We start from the raw sequence: 16300 nt of genomic DNA on the forward strand, positions 1-16300 counted from the left end.
AGTCAACAACACGGATGTCTTCCTTGACTCGTCTGATTTCGATGCGCCATTTTCAGTGACGTCGTCCCTATTTGTAGTTTGTACTAAACCGCTTCTCTCCGAAGAATGTTCGGCGTGGATCTCTCAAAAGTTTTTTTTTCTTGTGTTTTTTTAAAAACAGGTCGGCGTAGCCCCGTGTTTCAGGTCGTCGTTGAGCTCGGAGGACGAGTAGCTGGGTGGAGTTGAGAAGGACGGGTTGGGAGACAGACGAAGTTAAACAGAGAGAGGAAAGTAAAAAGAGTACAAAGGGACTCGCTGCTGTCCCGGGTTGACGCCTGGCAGCACTTCAGCAGGCCTCAGCGTTGACGCTATAATACAGGCTGACTCGAGGGGGGGGGGGAGCCAGGGGCGGAGCTAAGGGCAGTGCAGGGAGGGGAGGTGGGGGGGGGGGGCCTTGGGCAGAGAGTTTTGAGCTGTAACATGTGAAGTGGTGTTTCGGGGGAAACGGGGGCGAGAGGAAGGGACGACGGGGGGAGACAGGCAAACCGCAGTTGGCAGCAGAGGAGAAGAAGAAGGGAAAGACAGGGGGAGTGGTTATTTTTTTTTGTATTTTTCTTTTGGTTCAGACGTGGGCGTGGTTGTGGCCCGGCTCTCCTCCGTGGCGCCCGCCCTCTCTGTGGCCGTGCCTCTTGTGCTTCCTGCGCTCCCTCCTGCCCTTGTGGTGGTGGCGCCGGTAGCGGTGGGCTCGTCGGGCTGATTTGAGCAAACAGAGCGGAGCAGAGAGAGAGAGAGAGAGAGACGGTGAGATAAAAGGGAGAAAACGGGGGGAAAGGAGATTTATTAGAGAAGTCAGAGAGGAACACTGATGTAAGAGGGAGATGAATCACCGACGAGCATCGGGAGCATTCAGACGGCTAGTCGGAGGGAGGTTAAACCCAGCTCGGAGAGGAGGGAGAGGAGATCAGGTCAAACACCTGCATGTTCTCTGTAGAAGGTTTAGCATGTTTCCACCACACTGAGGGAAAGTGTTTTATCTCACAGTCAGTAGCCGGGGCGCCTTCAGCAGAGCACACTGAGCCAGCCACCCACTCACTGCCTCAGTGTGAGCTCCTTTCTGGGGCCAAATTAGGCTGCTCTGTCCCTCTGTGGGTTTTGCCAACAAAGACATGTCATCTGCAGAAAAAACAACTCTGTCCAAAGTCGAAAGGAAATATCACTTTCAACAGCGGCTACATTAGTTCAGTATTTCATCATTACTGTCACATTGTGAGCGGACTGAAATGAAGCACACGGCACAGTTTGTTGAATATGTAAATATATATCAATGCCTTTACATCTCCTTTGAAGTGGAGAGAAATTAGGCTGAAACGTGAAGACATTTATTCAGTCCGTTCAAATCATTTTTAGGGAAAAATAAAGTTTATTTTAAGGCTCAAAGGAGAAAAGGTGTGTGAAAGTTTGCATAATGAAGGAACGTTATCGTTGATTTTAGATGTTAAACTGTGTTAAAATAAGAGGCGGCTTCAAAGAGGAATGAAACATTTCGGTGTCATAACGTCTAATAGCGTTCACTGCTGCAGAGCTCCAAGAGCCACCCATGGTGGAATATCACATCTTTTAAGGTGGAATGTCACATGTGTTAAGGTGGAATATCACATGTGTTAAGGTGGAATATCACGTGTTTTAAAGTGGAATATCACATGTGTTAAGGTGGAATATCACATGTTTTAAGGTGGAATATCACATGTGTTAAGGTGGAATATCACATGTTTTAAGGTGGAATATCACATGTGTTAAGGTGGAATATCACATGTTTTAAGGTGGAATATCACATGTGTTAAGGTGGAATATCACGTGTTTTAAGGTGGAATATTACATGTGTTAAGGTGGAATATCACATGTTTTAAGGTGGAATATCACATGTTTTAAGGTGGAATATCACATGTGTTAAGGTGGAATATCACACGTGTTAAGGTGGAATATCAGGCATTAACGAATCTCTTAGTGTTGAGAGACCTTCACCCCTGCTTATAACGTTAGGTAACATAACGTCAAGCAGCAAATAACTTTATGAGTTAGCTATGCTAATGTCGTTAGCAAACCAATATTAACAGGAAAAAATGCAAAAAGCTTCAAGTTATCATTTCAGTTAAAGTTAACGTTAGTTTGCTAACAGCATTAACATAGCTAGTTAAAGTTAGAAAACTAATTTGATTACGAAATATTTTCCGCTTAACGTTACCGAACCTAATCAAAATAATGAGGTTAGGTTGTTTACCTTGGTGTTATTGGTGGATGTCGTGTGGCTTATTCAAACTAATGAACGCATGCTGTTGTATCCTGATAATCTATCGTGTACAAAATTATAGACGTTACTTTCTTCCACAAGCTCGGGGCCAGAAAGGGTCCCACGGAGGAGGTGGGCCTGAGCCTGGAGCTCTGCAGCGAGACCCTCTACGGGAATCATTATGATAATATTTGCTGCACTTGCAACCGTTTATTATTTATACACTAAAGCTCATGTATGAAACAGAGTCGAAAGGTCATATTTCACTTTGGTTTTAAGCTTTTAGTATAAATCCTTTGTATTTCATAATTGGTCAACAAAAAAATTGTTTTGAAAAGTCTGTAAAGAAGACCTCCACCTCGAGCATGAAGCACTTCAAAGGAGACCGTGCCACTTCTTAGTAAGCCCAGGAGACTGCATTCAGTCTGCAACCACAGTAATCTTTTTGCTTGCAATTATTAATAATGAGAGCAGGGATGGCGAGGCTGAATGCACGCGGTGACAGCGGCTCCCGGGGGCAGATAATGCAGGAGGTTCGTGTTAGAGACCTACGGTGGCGTGCATGCTAAAAATAACAAAATGTAAATGTGAAAATGACCTAACAAACGGAAATACTGCTCCAAGTCTTGACGTCTGGCCCCCCCCCCGCTGTGTGCAAACCCTGTCGTGTAAAACTTACATTTTATGCAGATGATTTTGGGCCGGTCCCACTTGCCGTTGGCGCGACACTTAGCAGTGGGCACGTGGCGCTGCAGGAAGCCGTCGGCGCACTTGTAGCGAGCTACGGAGTGGATGTCGTAGTGGGAGCGCTTCCGACCAATCAGGAAAGCATTATCCACAGTGGGCGGGGCTCCGCAAAGCACTGTAGAGGAAAGCAGCACAACACAGAATATCTGTTATCTAATAATAATGACTTTTACCTGGGCTCGCCTTGTCAGTATGCATGACTAAAACATTTCAATGTCCCTAGTGCTTTCTGCTTTCAGAGTGTATTCAGACTTCTGATTTTAAGGCACACACATCTCTCAGGAAACCACTCACAGCACACACATCAAAATGTGGATCTCGTGGCCGCAGGACAGCGTGTCTGTCCAAGTCTGTGAGCGAGTGGGCGGCTGTCAGAGTAACACAGCGTCTCAGAAAGAAGTAGAATCAGAAAAATGTTTCCCCAAGCTGACGTGGAGCGAGGATTGACACTCCGGTCGGAGACTGACAGGACGGCGAAGCCTCGGGGACGCACGCCAACAACTGCACAGATATTTGAACTCTCCTGTCAGAGGGAGCCAGGCCCTCCGGGGGAGGCAGCGGGTGAATGTGGGAGACCCTCCTTTAACTTTAAATCGCTGTTTCATCCATGTTAATATTTGATTTAAACATGAGTTAGGTGGACAATGTAGCTGTTATTAGTCATGACAGTGCACGGATTCTTCACCATTTATCAAATAGTCAGAGATGGAAGAAGCTCTATATTTCAATGCACGGCTGAGATTTTAACTGAAAGTTAGGCTGGTTTGTAACACTGAGGGGTCATTGTTACCAATAAAACTTCTTCATCAAGAAGGCTAAAAAGGAGTATTTTCCAATTTTAAAGAACGTGAACTGCATGTTTCCATTCTTTCCACACGTTTTCCCCCATTAGTTCCTGCTGAAACTCTACAAAAGAGTTTTTATTTAACAGGGAGCTCGAGAGGAATACAAGCTCCTTCATATTCTGGATTTGACTGACGTGTTTGGTTTATGTGGATTGATTATCGCACTCAACTATCCACTAAATGTCCATCATCTGCATTTTAATAGTTATGACGTCCACAGAATACTTCACGTTCTTTCTAAGTCCCAGCTTGAGCTCCATTCAGAGAGAAAATTACGTAATCACGGCCTGCACGTTGTGCGAAGAGTCTGCTGCACTTGACTGTCACAAATAGTTCCCTGATTAAAGCAACAGTTACAAGTCTCTGGATTCTACAAAGAAGGCCTGTTCGTTTTTAGATGCTTTAGAAACAGGAAGTCCTAAAAATCTCCATTTGAGTAAATATTTTGCAGCCAAATCAAATAGTTTTACAGGTTATTCAACCTCTGTGTCTTTATAATGCATGTACTGCTTGACTGCTTCCTTCAAAGGGCTTGTATGAAGGCAATAAAGTAGTCCATGAATACGAGATACGAGTGCACAGATAATTACAAACCCTCCTCTGCATTGTGGAGGCTGCTTTATGGCTTTTTGCCGGTTACACTCGTTGTCTTTTTGTTTCTTCACAGTTTGTTATGCCGGACGCCCTCTGGTGTTTTAGTGAATGATGCAACGAACAGCGCGTTGAGCGTAAACGCCTCCGTGCATCCTCGGAGCTCGCGTGCCATGTGTGAGTATAAACAAAGCTGAAGCGCTGGCTGGTAGTCTGAAGGCTTAAAGGTTGTGGAAACGTGTTTGAGTTAGTGTTAGTGTTGCACGGTGAACTGATATTAGAAACGTATCGCGATACCGTGAATAAACGGTATGATACCACATTTTATTAGCACTGGTACTTTGTTTTTAAAGTTCCATGTTCTGTCATTTATTATTCAATTCCCTTTCCTGGCATTTCAGATTTCTGCCGTGGTATCGTTCCAGCGACATCACTAACTTCCAATACGGCCCACATCCAAGGCACCTATTCTGCCAACACCAGAAACCACCACAGAGTCCACCCGTGAATGTGATTTACACACTTCAGTGCTGAGAGCGGTCTTGAGAGGACTTAATCAGCAATCAGAAAATGTTTACAAACCCTGTTTATTCCCTTGTCCTTTTCCTAATACCTCTTAAACTCTTAATAAGGGAAAAGCAATGCCATTAACTCTGATGAAAGGTTTAAATGCCACATTTACAGTTTAATGTGTTGTGGAAGGAAGGGGGCAAAAAGCACTTTCCTCCTCACTTGAGACGATCACACACTGGACACAAATGGCTGAGAGGTAGTTGTTTTTTTTCTCGCAGTGCAAAGTCAGAACGTATTGAAGTAGGGATAAAAGAAAATGTCACTGAACTCTGAGAGCAAAAGGAGCCGGGGTTTTATGTGAGAAGCTTTAAGTCAGAAAAGGTCTTTTGTAGAATGAAGCCTGAAGGACGTACGGGGCTGCTGCCGACAGAGGAACCAAGTTTCTTTTTTAAGAAGCCATAAAAGTCTTTTAAGCAGCAACTCAACCTTTGAAATAAAAGTGCGTTTGGTAAACCTGACTTTTTAAGACTAAACATTCAGCCGCTCCCGACATCCCTGTGTGTCTGACAGCGCACGGACAATATCTCAGACAATCTCAGACAATAATTATGCTGAAATGATTAGATCGGCTTATAATATAATATCTACACTCTTATCTGCTGTGAGCGGCTTTGTGTGTACAGACAGATTTAGAAATGTTCTCAAGACTAGTGGCTATTGTCAAAGCTTCAATAATCAATATTTGTGTCTGTTGAATCACAGTGCTGCTGAGAGTGGGAGTAAGGCTGTTAACTCTGTGTTTGCGAAGCTGAGAGAGTAACACACACACAAACACACACACACACACACAAACACTACTTGATGTCACAGGATCACTGTACTGTTCACACGCTGCTGTCTTGTAATCAGGAGTCGTCGTGGATTTCACGCTACACGGCTGACTGGCGCCAGTGCGTCACACACTACAAGATCCACGATGAGTCTCCAAACTACACGAGAAGCGACACAGTAAATACCGCGGCTCAGTGTGGAGCGGGTCGTCCTTCAATTTAGAAGATCAGCGGTTCACACAGCGGTTGACGTGTCCTTGGTCAAGACACTTAACCGCAAATTGCTCCCGATTGCTGTGTATTTGGTGTATGTTTGGCAGCTGATTTAAGGTATTTAAATTTAGCCGACATTACAAGGAAGTTACTCCTGCTTGCAGGTATGGTGTGTGTGTGTGTGTATGTGTGTGTGTCTGCTTTAGCTGTGTATTTGAAAGCAGCATGTTTCTAGAGGTAGTGTCTGTCGCTGCGTGGCAGGAGGTAGTCAGTGTGAGTTAGCAGCACGGGGAGAGCTGCAGACAGTTAGATGCTGGTTCCTCTCAGCACTCCTCCATGGCCTCAAAGCATCCGCACTCCTACTGGCAACGCTGTTAGAATGAATCGGAGACACATCAAAGTGTGTGTGTGTGTGTGTGTGCATTCGTACTGAATCACCACTGGAGTCTCACATGGAAACTACTATAACAAACTGCAGGAGTTGTTTGTGTGGATGTTTGCTGCACAGACCACCTCGCAGATATAAAAGGCAGTAAATGGGGATGTTTGAGATGACTGTATACCATGCACCACACAAATACTAGACGGACCACAGCGTGTCTTTACCTTCTGAAATATATCAGCAAACAAAAGACATCACGGAGCAATGTGTCACGACAACAAAAGCACAGGTGTCACCATTAACGTTAACAATGGCTCAGTTCCAATTAAATACTTCATTGAGGCAACATGAACAATACCAGAGTCCTGCCAAGATTGCAGCAATTATTAAAACAATCGTAAGACATTTTGTGAAATAGCCCTTTTCTGCATTAGACGAGAAGTAACTCATGCCTGCGTCAACTATGCAGCTGCAGCTAGGACACGTTAGCTTAACTTAGCATAAAGACTGGGAACAGGGGAAACATCCTGATGGAAAAACAACAATTTCAGCCTTCAGAATAAATCCTGCAGTAGGATTGACAAAAGGTTATCTGTTCATCCAGCACCTCTGAATAGCAACCCAAGGCTCCAGGAAGTCACTGCTCTCCTGTTTGTGGTTCGCCAAGAAAGGTCACTCGTGTTTAAATGGAATGAACAGACAAGATAAAGCTTTTATATTCTTGAGCTGCAGAGATTTTTGAATCCACCGAGCAGTTTCCCTCTGCTTTCAATCTTAACGCTAAGCTAAGCTAAGCTAAATGTCTCCTCCACACTTAACACACTGATAAGAGTGGTATCAATAATCTCCAACACGTCCTCACACCTAAAGGACAGAATAGGGAATTTGCCAAAACGACGTACATGACTGTTCTATTTAACGCAGTTTTAAACACGTGGTAAACACTTCTTGGTTAGGTTTATATCTTAACGTTAGCTTTTTAACGTGCAAGTATCATAAATGTTTGTTTGCCACAGATCTTATTTTCTCCAATATTTCCCCCCAAAAAATCTAAATCCAACGTTAACCTCGTGGTTGTGGATTTATGTGAGCAGGTGAGCAGTGAAGTGCGCTTAGAGAGCAGCTCCTCGGAGGTCTGGCGGGTCGTGGACCGCTGTGTCCCTGCACACGTCTCCCTGTGGAGCATGTTACAATCTGGTGCAGCCATGTCTACAAAATGACAAGACAGGGTCCCTGTGGGGGGAGTGTGAGGCCGCTCAGGTGGGGTCGGTGAAGCGGAGCTTTATCTCCTCTTTGTGACTGCAAAGATCCATCTTCAGCACTAAATATAAATCAATTGGGTAATTCATATAGAAATCTAACAAAAATAACTTTCCCCCTCACTTTCAAAATACATTTGACAGTTTAACGCCACACAATGTGCCTCCTACAATGATTTCATTACACACCAACGGACTAATCAACTGCCAAAGGCACTGACGACAGCCTATCATCTCCGAAAGCACTCGGAGAGCGCGCTGAGTATGTCTCGCAAAATTAGATTTCCTTTCTCTGTACATCAAAATAAATGGAACAATTTCTTCATACTTGCATGTCCTGTTGTGGGTAAATTCCCTCTCGTCCTCGCTGAGAGAGCTCAAAGGCAGCTCAAGAGTACGTGACTCTCTTGTTACTTGAATCCCAATGGAAGTGGAAAACTTGCTCTGTGCTGCTGTTTTCCATCAAATTAATTTTGTCCCCTTTTTCACAATGTTCCAGGAATAAAATACTGCTTCTGAATGTATCAACTGCTGTGTTTCAACCTACAAAATCATCAAATATGAAATGTTAAAAAAGTCACTCCAGATCACAAAACTCTCCATGTATATATTATTTGGGGAGGATCTGTGTTCTGAATGACCTATAGACCTCACGTCATTGATCTGAAAACGTTTGTGCAACGAATGAAACCACAGCAACACAGACTATCAGTTCATGCAGATATTTAGCTGGGTTTTGGATTTTTGGAAGAAATCAAAATCAGCAGGTTTAACCTGGCGGTCAATGTTAAGAGCCTTAAACTTGTATTCCAGTTAATGTCCACCAGGGGGCGACTCCTCTGGTTGTATAGAAGTCTATGAGAAAATGACTACTTCTCTCTTGATTTATTACCTCAGTAAACATTATAAACATGAGTTTATGGTCTCAATCTCTAGTTTCAAGTCTTCTTCAATACAGCATGATGTTCATTTAGTAAATGATGGTCCATTTAGAGTCAAATAGACCATAAAGCAGAGTATGCTTTAGGGCGGGGCTACGTTGTGATTGACAGGTCGCAACCAGAGCCGTATAAGACGTCTATACAGTCAATTATGGTCACTGGTTGCAAAAAAACACAATGGCAACGGCCGAATCTTGAGGCTTCAAAACCGCAGCCCTCAAACCAAAGGGTGACGTCACAATGACTCCGTCCACTTCTTATATACAGTCTTTGAGTTTCACAAGGTTCAACACATGTGTGATTAATGACTAGAGGCTTGTGTGAGTGGGTTGTGATGAGTCCCTCTCTTCATCCCCACATATCTGACCGTCGTGTCATCGGATGACAAGAATATCATCACCATCACCATCTGCATCACACATCACCCATCACCGGCTCCAGGGCGACTGATTGAGGTGTCCGATGGGCTCACATGGTGCTGTTGTTGTCTAATCAAGACTAAACAGATCAGTTGAGCTGTGGGCTTTAGAAGTCTGGATGGAGAACACTCAGCACGGAGCTGACAGACTCCACTAATAAGACAAGACATTACGTGGGGATACTTAGAGTGAAAGAAGACGCTGACGGGGAAAAGATGAAAAGAAATGGTGATCGTAGCCGACTGATTAAGGTCAGAGGTGGGCTGGATGCCGGGGACTTGTGACAGTGTGAATCGGAGATGGTGCAACTTCTTGCTTGTGAGGGAAATACCTTTCCTTTGGTACGGGAATAGAAATGGAGAAGTGCTCGTTGCCTGAGGCTTTAGAAGGACGATCTCTACGCTTGTGGCCTCTGACTACAAAAGCATCTGTTGAAGCACAAGTAATTTGTTCAACATAACATGAGGCTGATCAGTAAGGCCTGTGAGGCTTTTATGTTAAGGCTCATCTAATATTCAGTGACAAAGAGGGACGAAGAGGGAAGTTATTTGATCAGTTCTACATACGTATAAGTCAAACACCTCCATAGACTGAGAGGTTAAGATGACAACCATGAACCCAAATGTCATAAACCTACCCAGTAAAGATTTAGTTTATTAGCTGACTAATACCCTCATCTACCGTCAACATCCATGTCTAGATCAAGATGGGATTATTTGGATAATCCCACATTTATCAAAGTCACAACTGCTTTAAAGAGTTTGGAGTAAACTACAAATACTGCCTCGTGGTTGTGTGCCTCCGCCAACCGGCCAAGTTGTAGTTCAAAAATGTCATCCCTTCATTATTTTATCCTGTTAGACATTTGTGCAAAGAAAATCCCTCAAAGAGTTCCTGAGATATCACTAGGATGGGACGGGCGTGAGGTCACGGGGACCTTTGAATACCTCCTCGAGTCCAAATGGACGTTTGTCCCAAATTTGAAGAAATTCCCTCCAGGTGTTCCTAAGATATCGCGTTTACGAAAATGGGACATGAAAACATTCTGCTTCTGAAAGTGAAACTTTGCACAAACTTTACAGCAGAGCAGCTCACTGTGATCTCGTGATTGATGATGTTTATGCTCACAGCAGGAATAATCAATCAGACTCAATGATTTACTCAATGGGAGGGGATTGCAAATCAAATCAGACGCCAACTTTTGTCTTTGTTTTTGAACCCCTGATAAATGTATTATTCACATCTTAGTTAAATAGTGGGCTAAAACTACCATCATCTCAATTACACATATTTCTTCAGCTAACATATCATTCACAAGGATCAACGATGTTTTGTACATTCACTACAAAATATATCCCAAAAGCTATGTGTGTGCTCACCTCTGCTGCTGTGCTGCAGTCATCTGAGGTCTGTGATTTATAGCGTTTCTTTAAAAGCTTGAGAGTAGAACTGAAGGATTTTAACGTCTGCACGCCCACAGCCAGAGCACAAAGCTTGTTCCATCCAAAGCTCGGGGGAAAGCTTTTGGGGATGCAGCCACCGGCGGCGTCTTTGTATCCCAGTATTTCTTTAAACCTGCCAGCTAAACTCCACCTCGCCACTAACGCGGCTGTCTTTCTCGCCATCGGTCGTAAGTTCCGACCTGTATGCAAATCTGTGGCAAAAAATAAGCTCCTAATGGGCTCTCAGAGGAGCACGTGGCGGCCCGACTCCGGCTCCGAGAAGGGGCAGCAGCAACAGGGGACGTGGAAAGCGGAGGTGGCGGCGCATAAAAGGAACTTAACCAACCAACAAGTTTGCTCACCTCGTTTTGCTGAGTTGAAGTTTCCTGAACATAAAGCACAAAAGTACCTTATGCCCCCAAGACGTGCTTTACGCAACTAAAACAGAACATTAGGCAGAGGACATGGAGCCGCGGTACGAGAAAGTACAGCGAGAAACTTTTTAAAAGTCGTGCTGGAGGACGACGAGAGACAGAAGAAGAGCAGAGAAGAGTAATGAGTGTGAAGCTGAAGTACGTGGACTGATTGAAGAGGCTCTAATGTGTGTGTAATGTTAAGTATGACATAGATGTTCATGAAGGCACATGTGCTGTCAGAAAGAGGCTGCAAGTAAGTAAAACAATTATAAGAACATTTTGTTCGTCTTTTCCTCACTTTGGATTCTCCTCGTATGATTTCAGATTAAAGAACTGACAGCAGAGCGAGGTGGTTTCTCCGCTGTCCGATTCCTCACCGTCTCACTTCTGTAAATCCAGTGTTACCTCACAGCCTCTTCCTCTTTTTCAGTGTTCCTATTTTTCATCCGGATGCTCTCTGTCTCCTCACCTCTCCGTCAGTCATTTTAATCACCTCTGGAAGTCACTCCCTGCCACTCTCTCCTCTCCTCTCCTCTCCCCCTCTCCTCTCGTTGCTCTCACCTGTTCCCTTCTTGCAGACGTAGGGCAGTTTGTAGTTGCAGGGCACGTCATTCCATTTGCCGCTCTCGTGAGCGACCATAACCACGCAGTCTTCTCCTCCGGCAAAGAAGTTGTCTGGCTGGTTTTCACGCCAGTTCTCATATTGCTGCACACACACACACACACATGCAGAAAAAACAGTCACACACTCAGACGAACAACTGTGTCTTTTAAACATAATTTTCTTGACATCAGAGACTTGTTATTGATCAAACATCTACTTTTTTACCAATGATCAATTCTGTGCAGAACATTTTCTCCTTTAATTTCATGTTCTCTATTTGACGTGATGTTTTTGTATGTTATGATGGGAACTAAAGATACAAAACAACATATGTTGTTGTTATCTGTAGATAACTCTGTATCACAATGAAACACAAATTCTTCTCTTTTCTTTTAACAAGCTGCGGTTCAGGATGTCTCAGGCTGTGACACTGACTGTATTCAGTTTGTCTGGAGCCTAAACAGACACAGCTTGTTCCTCACCAGGTCCATCTTGTCGGTCCATTGAAAGTCGTCCTCCACCGTACGGTCGTTTAACCCGATCCAGGTGTTGTCGTGGCTTACACCTGAGCAGGAGGTAACGGGACGGGAATACAGAGAAATTAAAAAAGGCATACAGTACACAGTACACAACACACACAAGTTAGTCAGAGAAATAGCACCTGACAATATAATACAACTAATACAAACACAGAAGAAATGGGATTTGAGCAATTTTTCATTTGATAGACCAACTTCTCCACTTCAGCAAAGTTTAAACTTTTATCCCTTTTTTTATTTTTTTATATTTAGTGCATTTCTTCTTCGGGTTTTTATGTGCAAATTGAAAATGTGCATAAAAACTGGTGAATGTAAACACATGAACTGTTTTGGATTGCAATAGATTTCCTGATACTGAGTCCAGTATAAACGGTCCACTGTCACACAAAAGAAACCATGTCTGGAAAATAGAGGTTTAATTCCCTCCATGCATTAGAAATGTATAAATGTATAACACACACATTCAATAAAATCATCCACGAAGCACAATAGGTGATGTCACAGAGATTAGGAGTTAACATTTGTTCTAGTGTGGGTCGATCTCCAGAAACGCTTCTACTCTTCTCAGGTTGCAATAAATAGATTTTTTGGCAATACGACAAAAACAACCATAACATTTTTTGGCATTGCACGTTTCTACAAACCACGGATATGTTGAATGTCGACGTGTCTGAACCAAAAATAAGTTTTATATCGACCTCGTATCCTGCTTGCAGAGAAACACAATGTCTCGATCGTAACAACGCAACTACACTCAAACAATAACAATAACGCCCTTAGCAGATTTCGTCCTGTAATAATGCTACAGAATGTAACAAGCAAGAAGTCAACATTTACTTTTAGTTTCACACAGAAGGTGAACTGTGTCTCCTTGGTGAAAGTCCTTTGTTTGTTTGACCCACGTAGTGTTTTTTCCTCGCTCGTTACACTTATTATACCACGTGACTTTCAATAACGGTATAACAGGAATAACGACGTAACTTGCAAAAAACGTCCACATTCAACGTTTCTGTGGACGATGACATCATCTGGGTTGTTTCCCCACCAGGTCTCACAAAGCACATCATGCAGCTGTTTGCACGGGTTCAGTGGCGCTCCCCGTGACTGGTAAACTGAAATTTACTGGAGATTTAAAATGTGTGAAGCTCATTGATGTTTCATATTGTGCCGTGGGTTATTCTGTGTGCAACAGGCTTCATGTGTGTTGCACTTGTCCCTGAACCGTGAACAGCAGCAGCTGAGAGACGAACAACGGCGCAGATATACTGTTACCGTCTGTGATGCACTGCTGATGACAGTTCTGTTTACGTGAAAGGAAATATCACTAATGGAGTTTTGGGTTAATCTCATCTGTGTGTTTTTGGGGGGACGCCTGTGTGCACGGTCGTACACGGGGGCGCGTGCTCGTGCGTGCTTGTGTGAAATGGAATTTCAATCATGGTGTATCTGCTTAACATCATTACCAGGCCCATTAATCTCCCTAATGGGCCTGATCCCCTTATTGCAGGGGTGGAGACGTCCATTTTCGAGGCAATTAAACACACTTTTTGGTAACTGTGTGCGTGTGGAAGAAAGATGAGTGCTCGATGGACGGGCGCCGTCCTGGCATCTGTCCGATACAGAAGGTGGATCCAATATTACAGAGGGATTACTGTTGGTAATCTGGCTGCGGAGCAAGAATGAAACGCCAAAGAAGGACTGTGTGGATATTTGCAACAAAACGAAAAAAATCAAACAGCATTTGAGCATAATAACTCAGGACAACATGCTTAAAATACCAGGTGGGTGGACTTAAAAACGCATTTTCCTTAAATACAAGGGTTGAATGGGACTATTTGTTATCGCTCTATTTAAATAGAATCAAGTGCCTCTTCTGTCTTCCTACTGGTCGTATTTAACCCAGTTTAACATCACTGACACTTGCATTTCCTTCGCTGGACACAAATGGAGTTACTTCACCCACTGTGGGGATGTTTTCACCAGTTTAGAGACAAATCGCATCCTTAGAAAGAATATGATCGTATATTAAATGTTCTGTCACAGACACTTACATCAGAGCCCGCAGCACCTTTTCATTGCCACGAAAGGTGATGCACATTTATGTGGCTGAACTGACTCGGCTCCTGAGGGTGTTTTTCAGCAGGGAGCTCAATAAAAAGCCTTCAGGGGCCGTTCAGAGCAGATCCAGACATTTATCACTGAGTTATGGAATACACACACAAGGCAAGAGCTGCCATTGCCAAGTATGGTAATAATAAAGCAGATATAAATCAAAAGTAAAAGCAGTGTGTAGCTAGCAGACAGGAGAGGAAGAGATTATGAAGGCCATGTAATTGCCGTTATTTAAATTGTCTGGTGACTTGTTTAAATGTGATTGGTGGCCGTGAGATATATTTCTTGAGTTATAGAGTTGTGAAGTAGGGAGAGCCGCTGGTTCCACGAGTGTTTTTATCATGGCTTTAAATATCAAATTTGCTTTTACGTCTGTGGGTTCATGATCTGGTGATTAGGTTATTTGTTTCTGAGTAATCGTGTTCCTGTTTTTCACCATTTGAATATTGGATTTGAATGCTCATGAGTCTCAGCTGCTGTTGCTCTTGAGATAAAGTGAGTCACCTCTAGAGGTGCAATTCCAAACTGCAGCAAATTCAATCCCCACAGGATGAACCCAAATCCCCGACTTTTCATCCATCATCAGGTCAAAATGAAATGTGTCCAATAGTTACATGAACAACAACAATAATTTCAGTCCTGATACCGATACCTGGGCTTTGGGTATCGGACCAATAATCTGTAGGCCTCACTGTGCAGAAGTTACTGGGATCATTCTCATATGAACATTGCTTTACTAACTTTGTAAAACTAAATGTAACAAATAAACACAGATATCCTACGGTAGCTGTGGACTCGTTGTCTTGTCTACTTAAAGGAGCAGCGTGCAGGATTTAGAGGCATCTAGATTGCAGACATACCCCTCCGCTCACCCCTCCTCTTCCAAGCGTGTCAGAGGACCTACGGTGGCCTTCAGGTAACGTAAAAAAAAACCGTCCTCGCTAGAGTCAGTGTTTGGTTTGTCCTTTCTGGGCTACTGTAGAAACATGGTGCAACACGGCACGATGTAGATATGAAGGGCTCAAAGTAAGCTAACAAACAAACACGATGACGATAAACTAATTAAAACGTAGTTATGGATATCATATGCCATTTCCTCCAATAGATCTCCCTAAATGCTACACGCTGGCCCTTTACAGTTTTTTTCAATTGCTAACAAGCAGTGTTCAATACTGAAACGACATGTTCAAAACTCTTCACACGTTCAGCGACACACAAGTGTCTACGGACCAAACTGTGAATCATTTTTCATTGCTTTCAGACTAAATGCATTCAATCACCACATTTTTCAAAATTCACAAACACTTTTGTCATTCATACTCCACAAACTGCAAAAAACTATGTATTTGCAGGACATTTTTCATATGCTAACACACTGCTTTCAAAACTGATAAAAGCACATTCAAATCAGAATGATGGCAAATTTCAAACATTTCTGCAGTAATTATTTTGAAATATAGAAAATGAATGAAAATGAAATAATAATCATTCCAAGCTAATTGCAATTTCAGCTCAAAGCCAGCCCAGGTGTCTTGTTTTAGTCTAATTACCGGTAGCTTGGAACTGATTTTGTTTGGAAATATGGATCACAGAAGACAGGTTAGTGGGGAAAGAGGAGTGGTACGAGGGAGAGTGCGAGGAGGATAAAGGAGAGGAAGACCAAGAGCGGTGATATCGGATGAAATAAGGGCCACAATTACTGACCATGTTGTAAACCACGGTCTCACTTTGAGAGAGGCCGGTCTAAGGGTGCAACCTAATCTGCCCCGCTCAACAGTTGCGTCAATAATACAAATTTTCCGGCAAAACAACAGGTGAGATGATACATATTACAGGACAATAGGAGGAGTTTTCTCTGCATGGAGGTGGAAGGTTTATGACCACCATCCACATGACCAGATGACTTTACTGGAGGTAATGAATGCGGAGTGTGGAGACATTTCTCCTGAAGACTGCCAGGGTTGGGTTAGACATTCCTAAAGATACTTTCCAAGATGCATTGCCAGAGAAGACATCCGATGTGATGTTGATGAGAACATGTGGCCTAATCCAAGAGAGAGGGAGGACTAGAACCATCACAGAACTTCACAACGAGTGATTAGACTACACGTGTTGTTGACTTTTTCTTTTTTTTGCCCTGGAATTTCAGGATTTTTTTTTTCTTTTGTCACCTATTTACAG

General features: G+C 43.2%; 1 protein-coding gene across 1 annotated transcript in view; it reads right to left on the bottom strand.

Annotated features, from left to right (window-relative positions):
- Positions 1-601: 601 nt before the first annotated feature.
- ncanb (neurocan b) overlaps positions 602-16300 on the bottom strand; it is a gene marked incomplete at both ends in the record, with an annotated part of 105148 nt that continues 89449 nt past the window's right edge. Inside the window, 4 exons of the mRNA XM_079157367.1 lie at positions 602-732; positions 2946-3128; positions 11426-11570; positions 11951-12033. Of these exons, the coding sequence (XP_079013493.1) occupies positions 602-732; positions 2946-3128; positions 11426-11570; positions 11951-12033 (542 nt within the window). The remainder of the gene's footprint in view (positions 733-2945; positions 3129-11425; positions 11571-11950; positions 12034-16300) is intronic.

The sequence above is a fragment of the Pholis gunnellus genome (assembly GCF_910591455.1).
Source record: "Pholis gunnellus genome assembly, chromosome: 4".
In the NCBI taxonomy this organism is placed as follows: domain Eukaryota; kingdom Metazoa; phylum Chordata; class Actinopteri; order Perciformes; family Pholidae; genus Pholis; species Pholis gunnellus.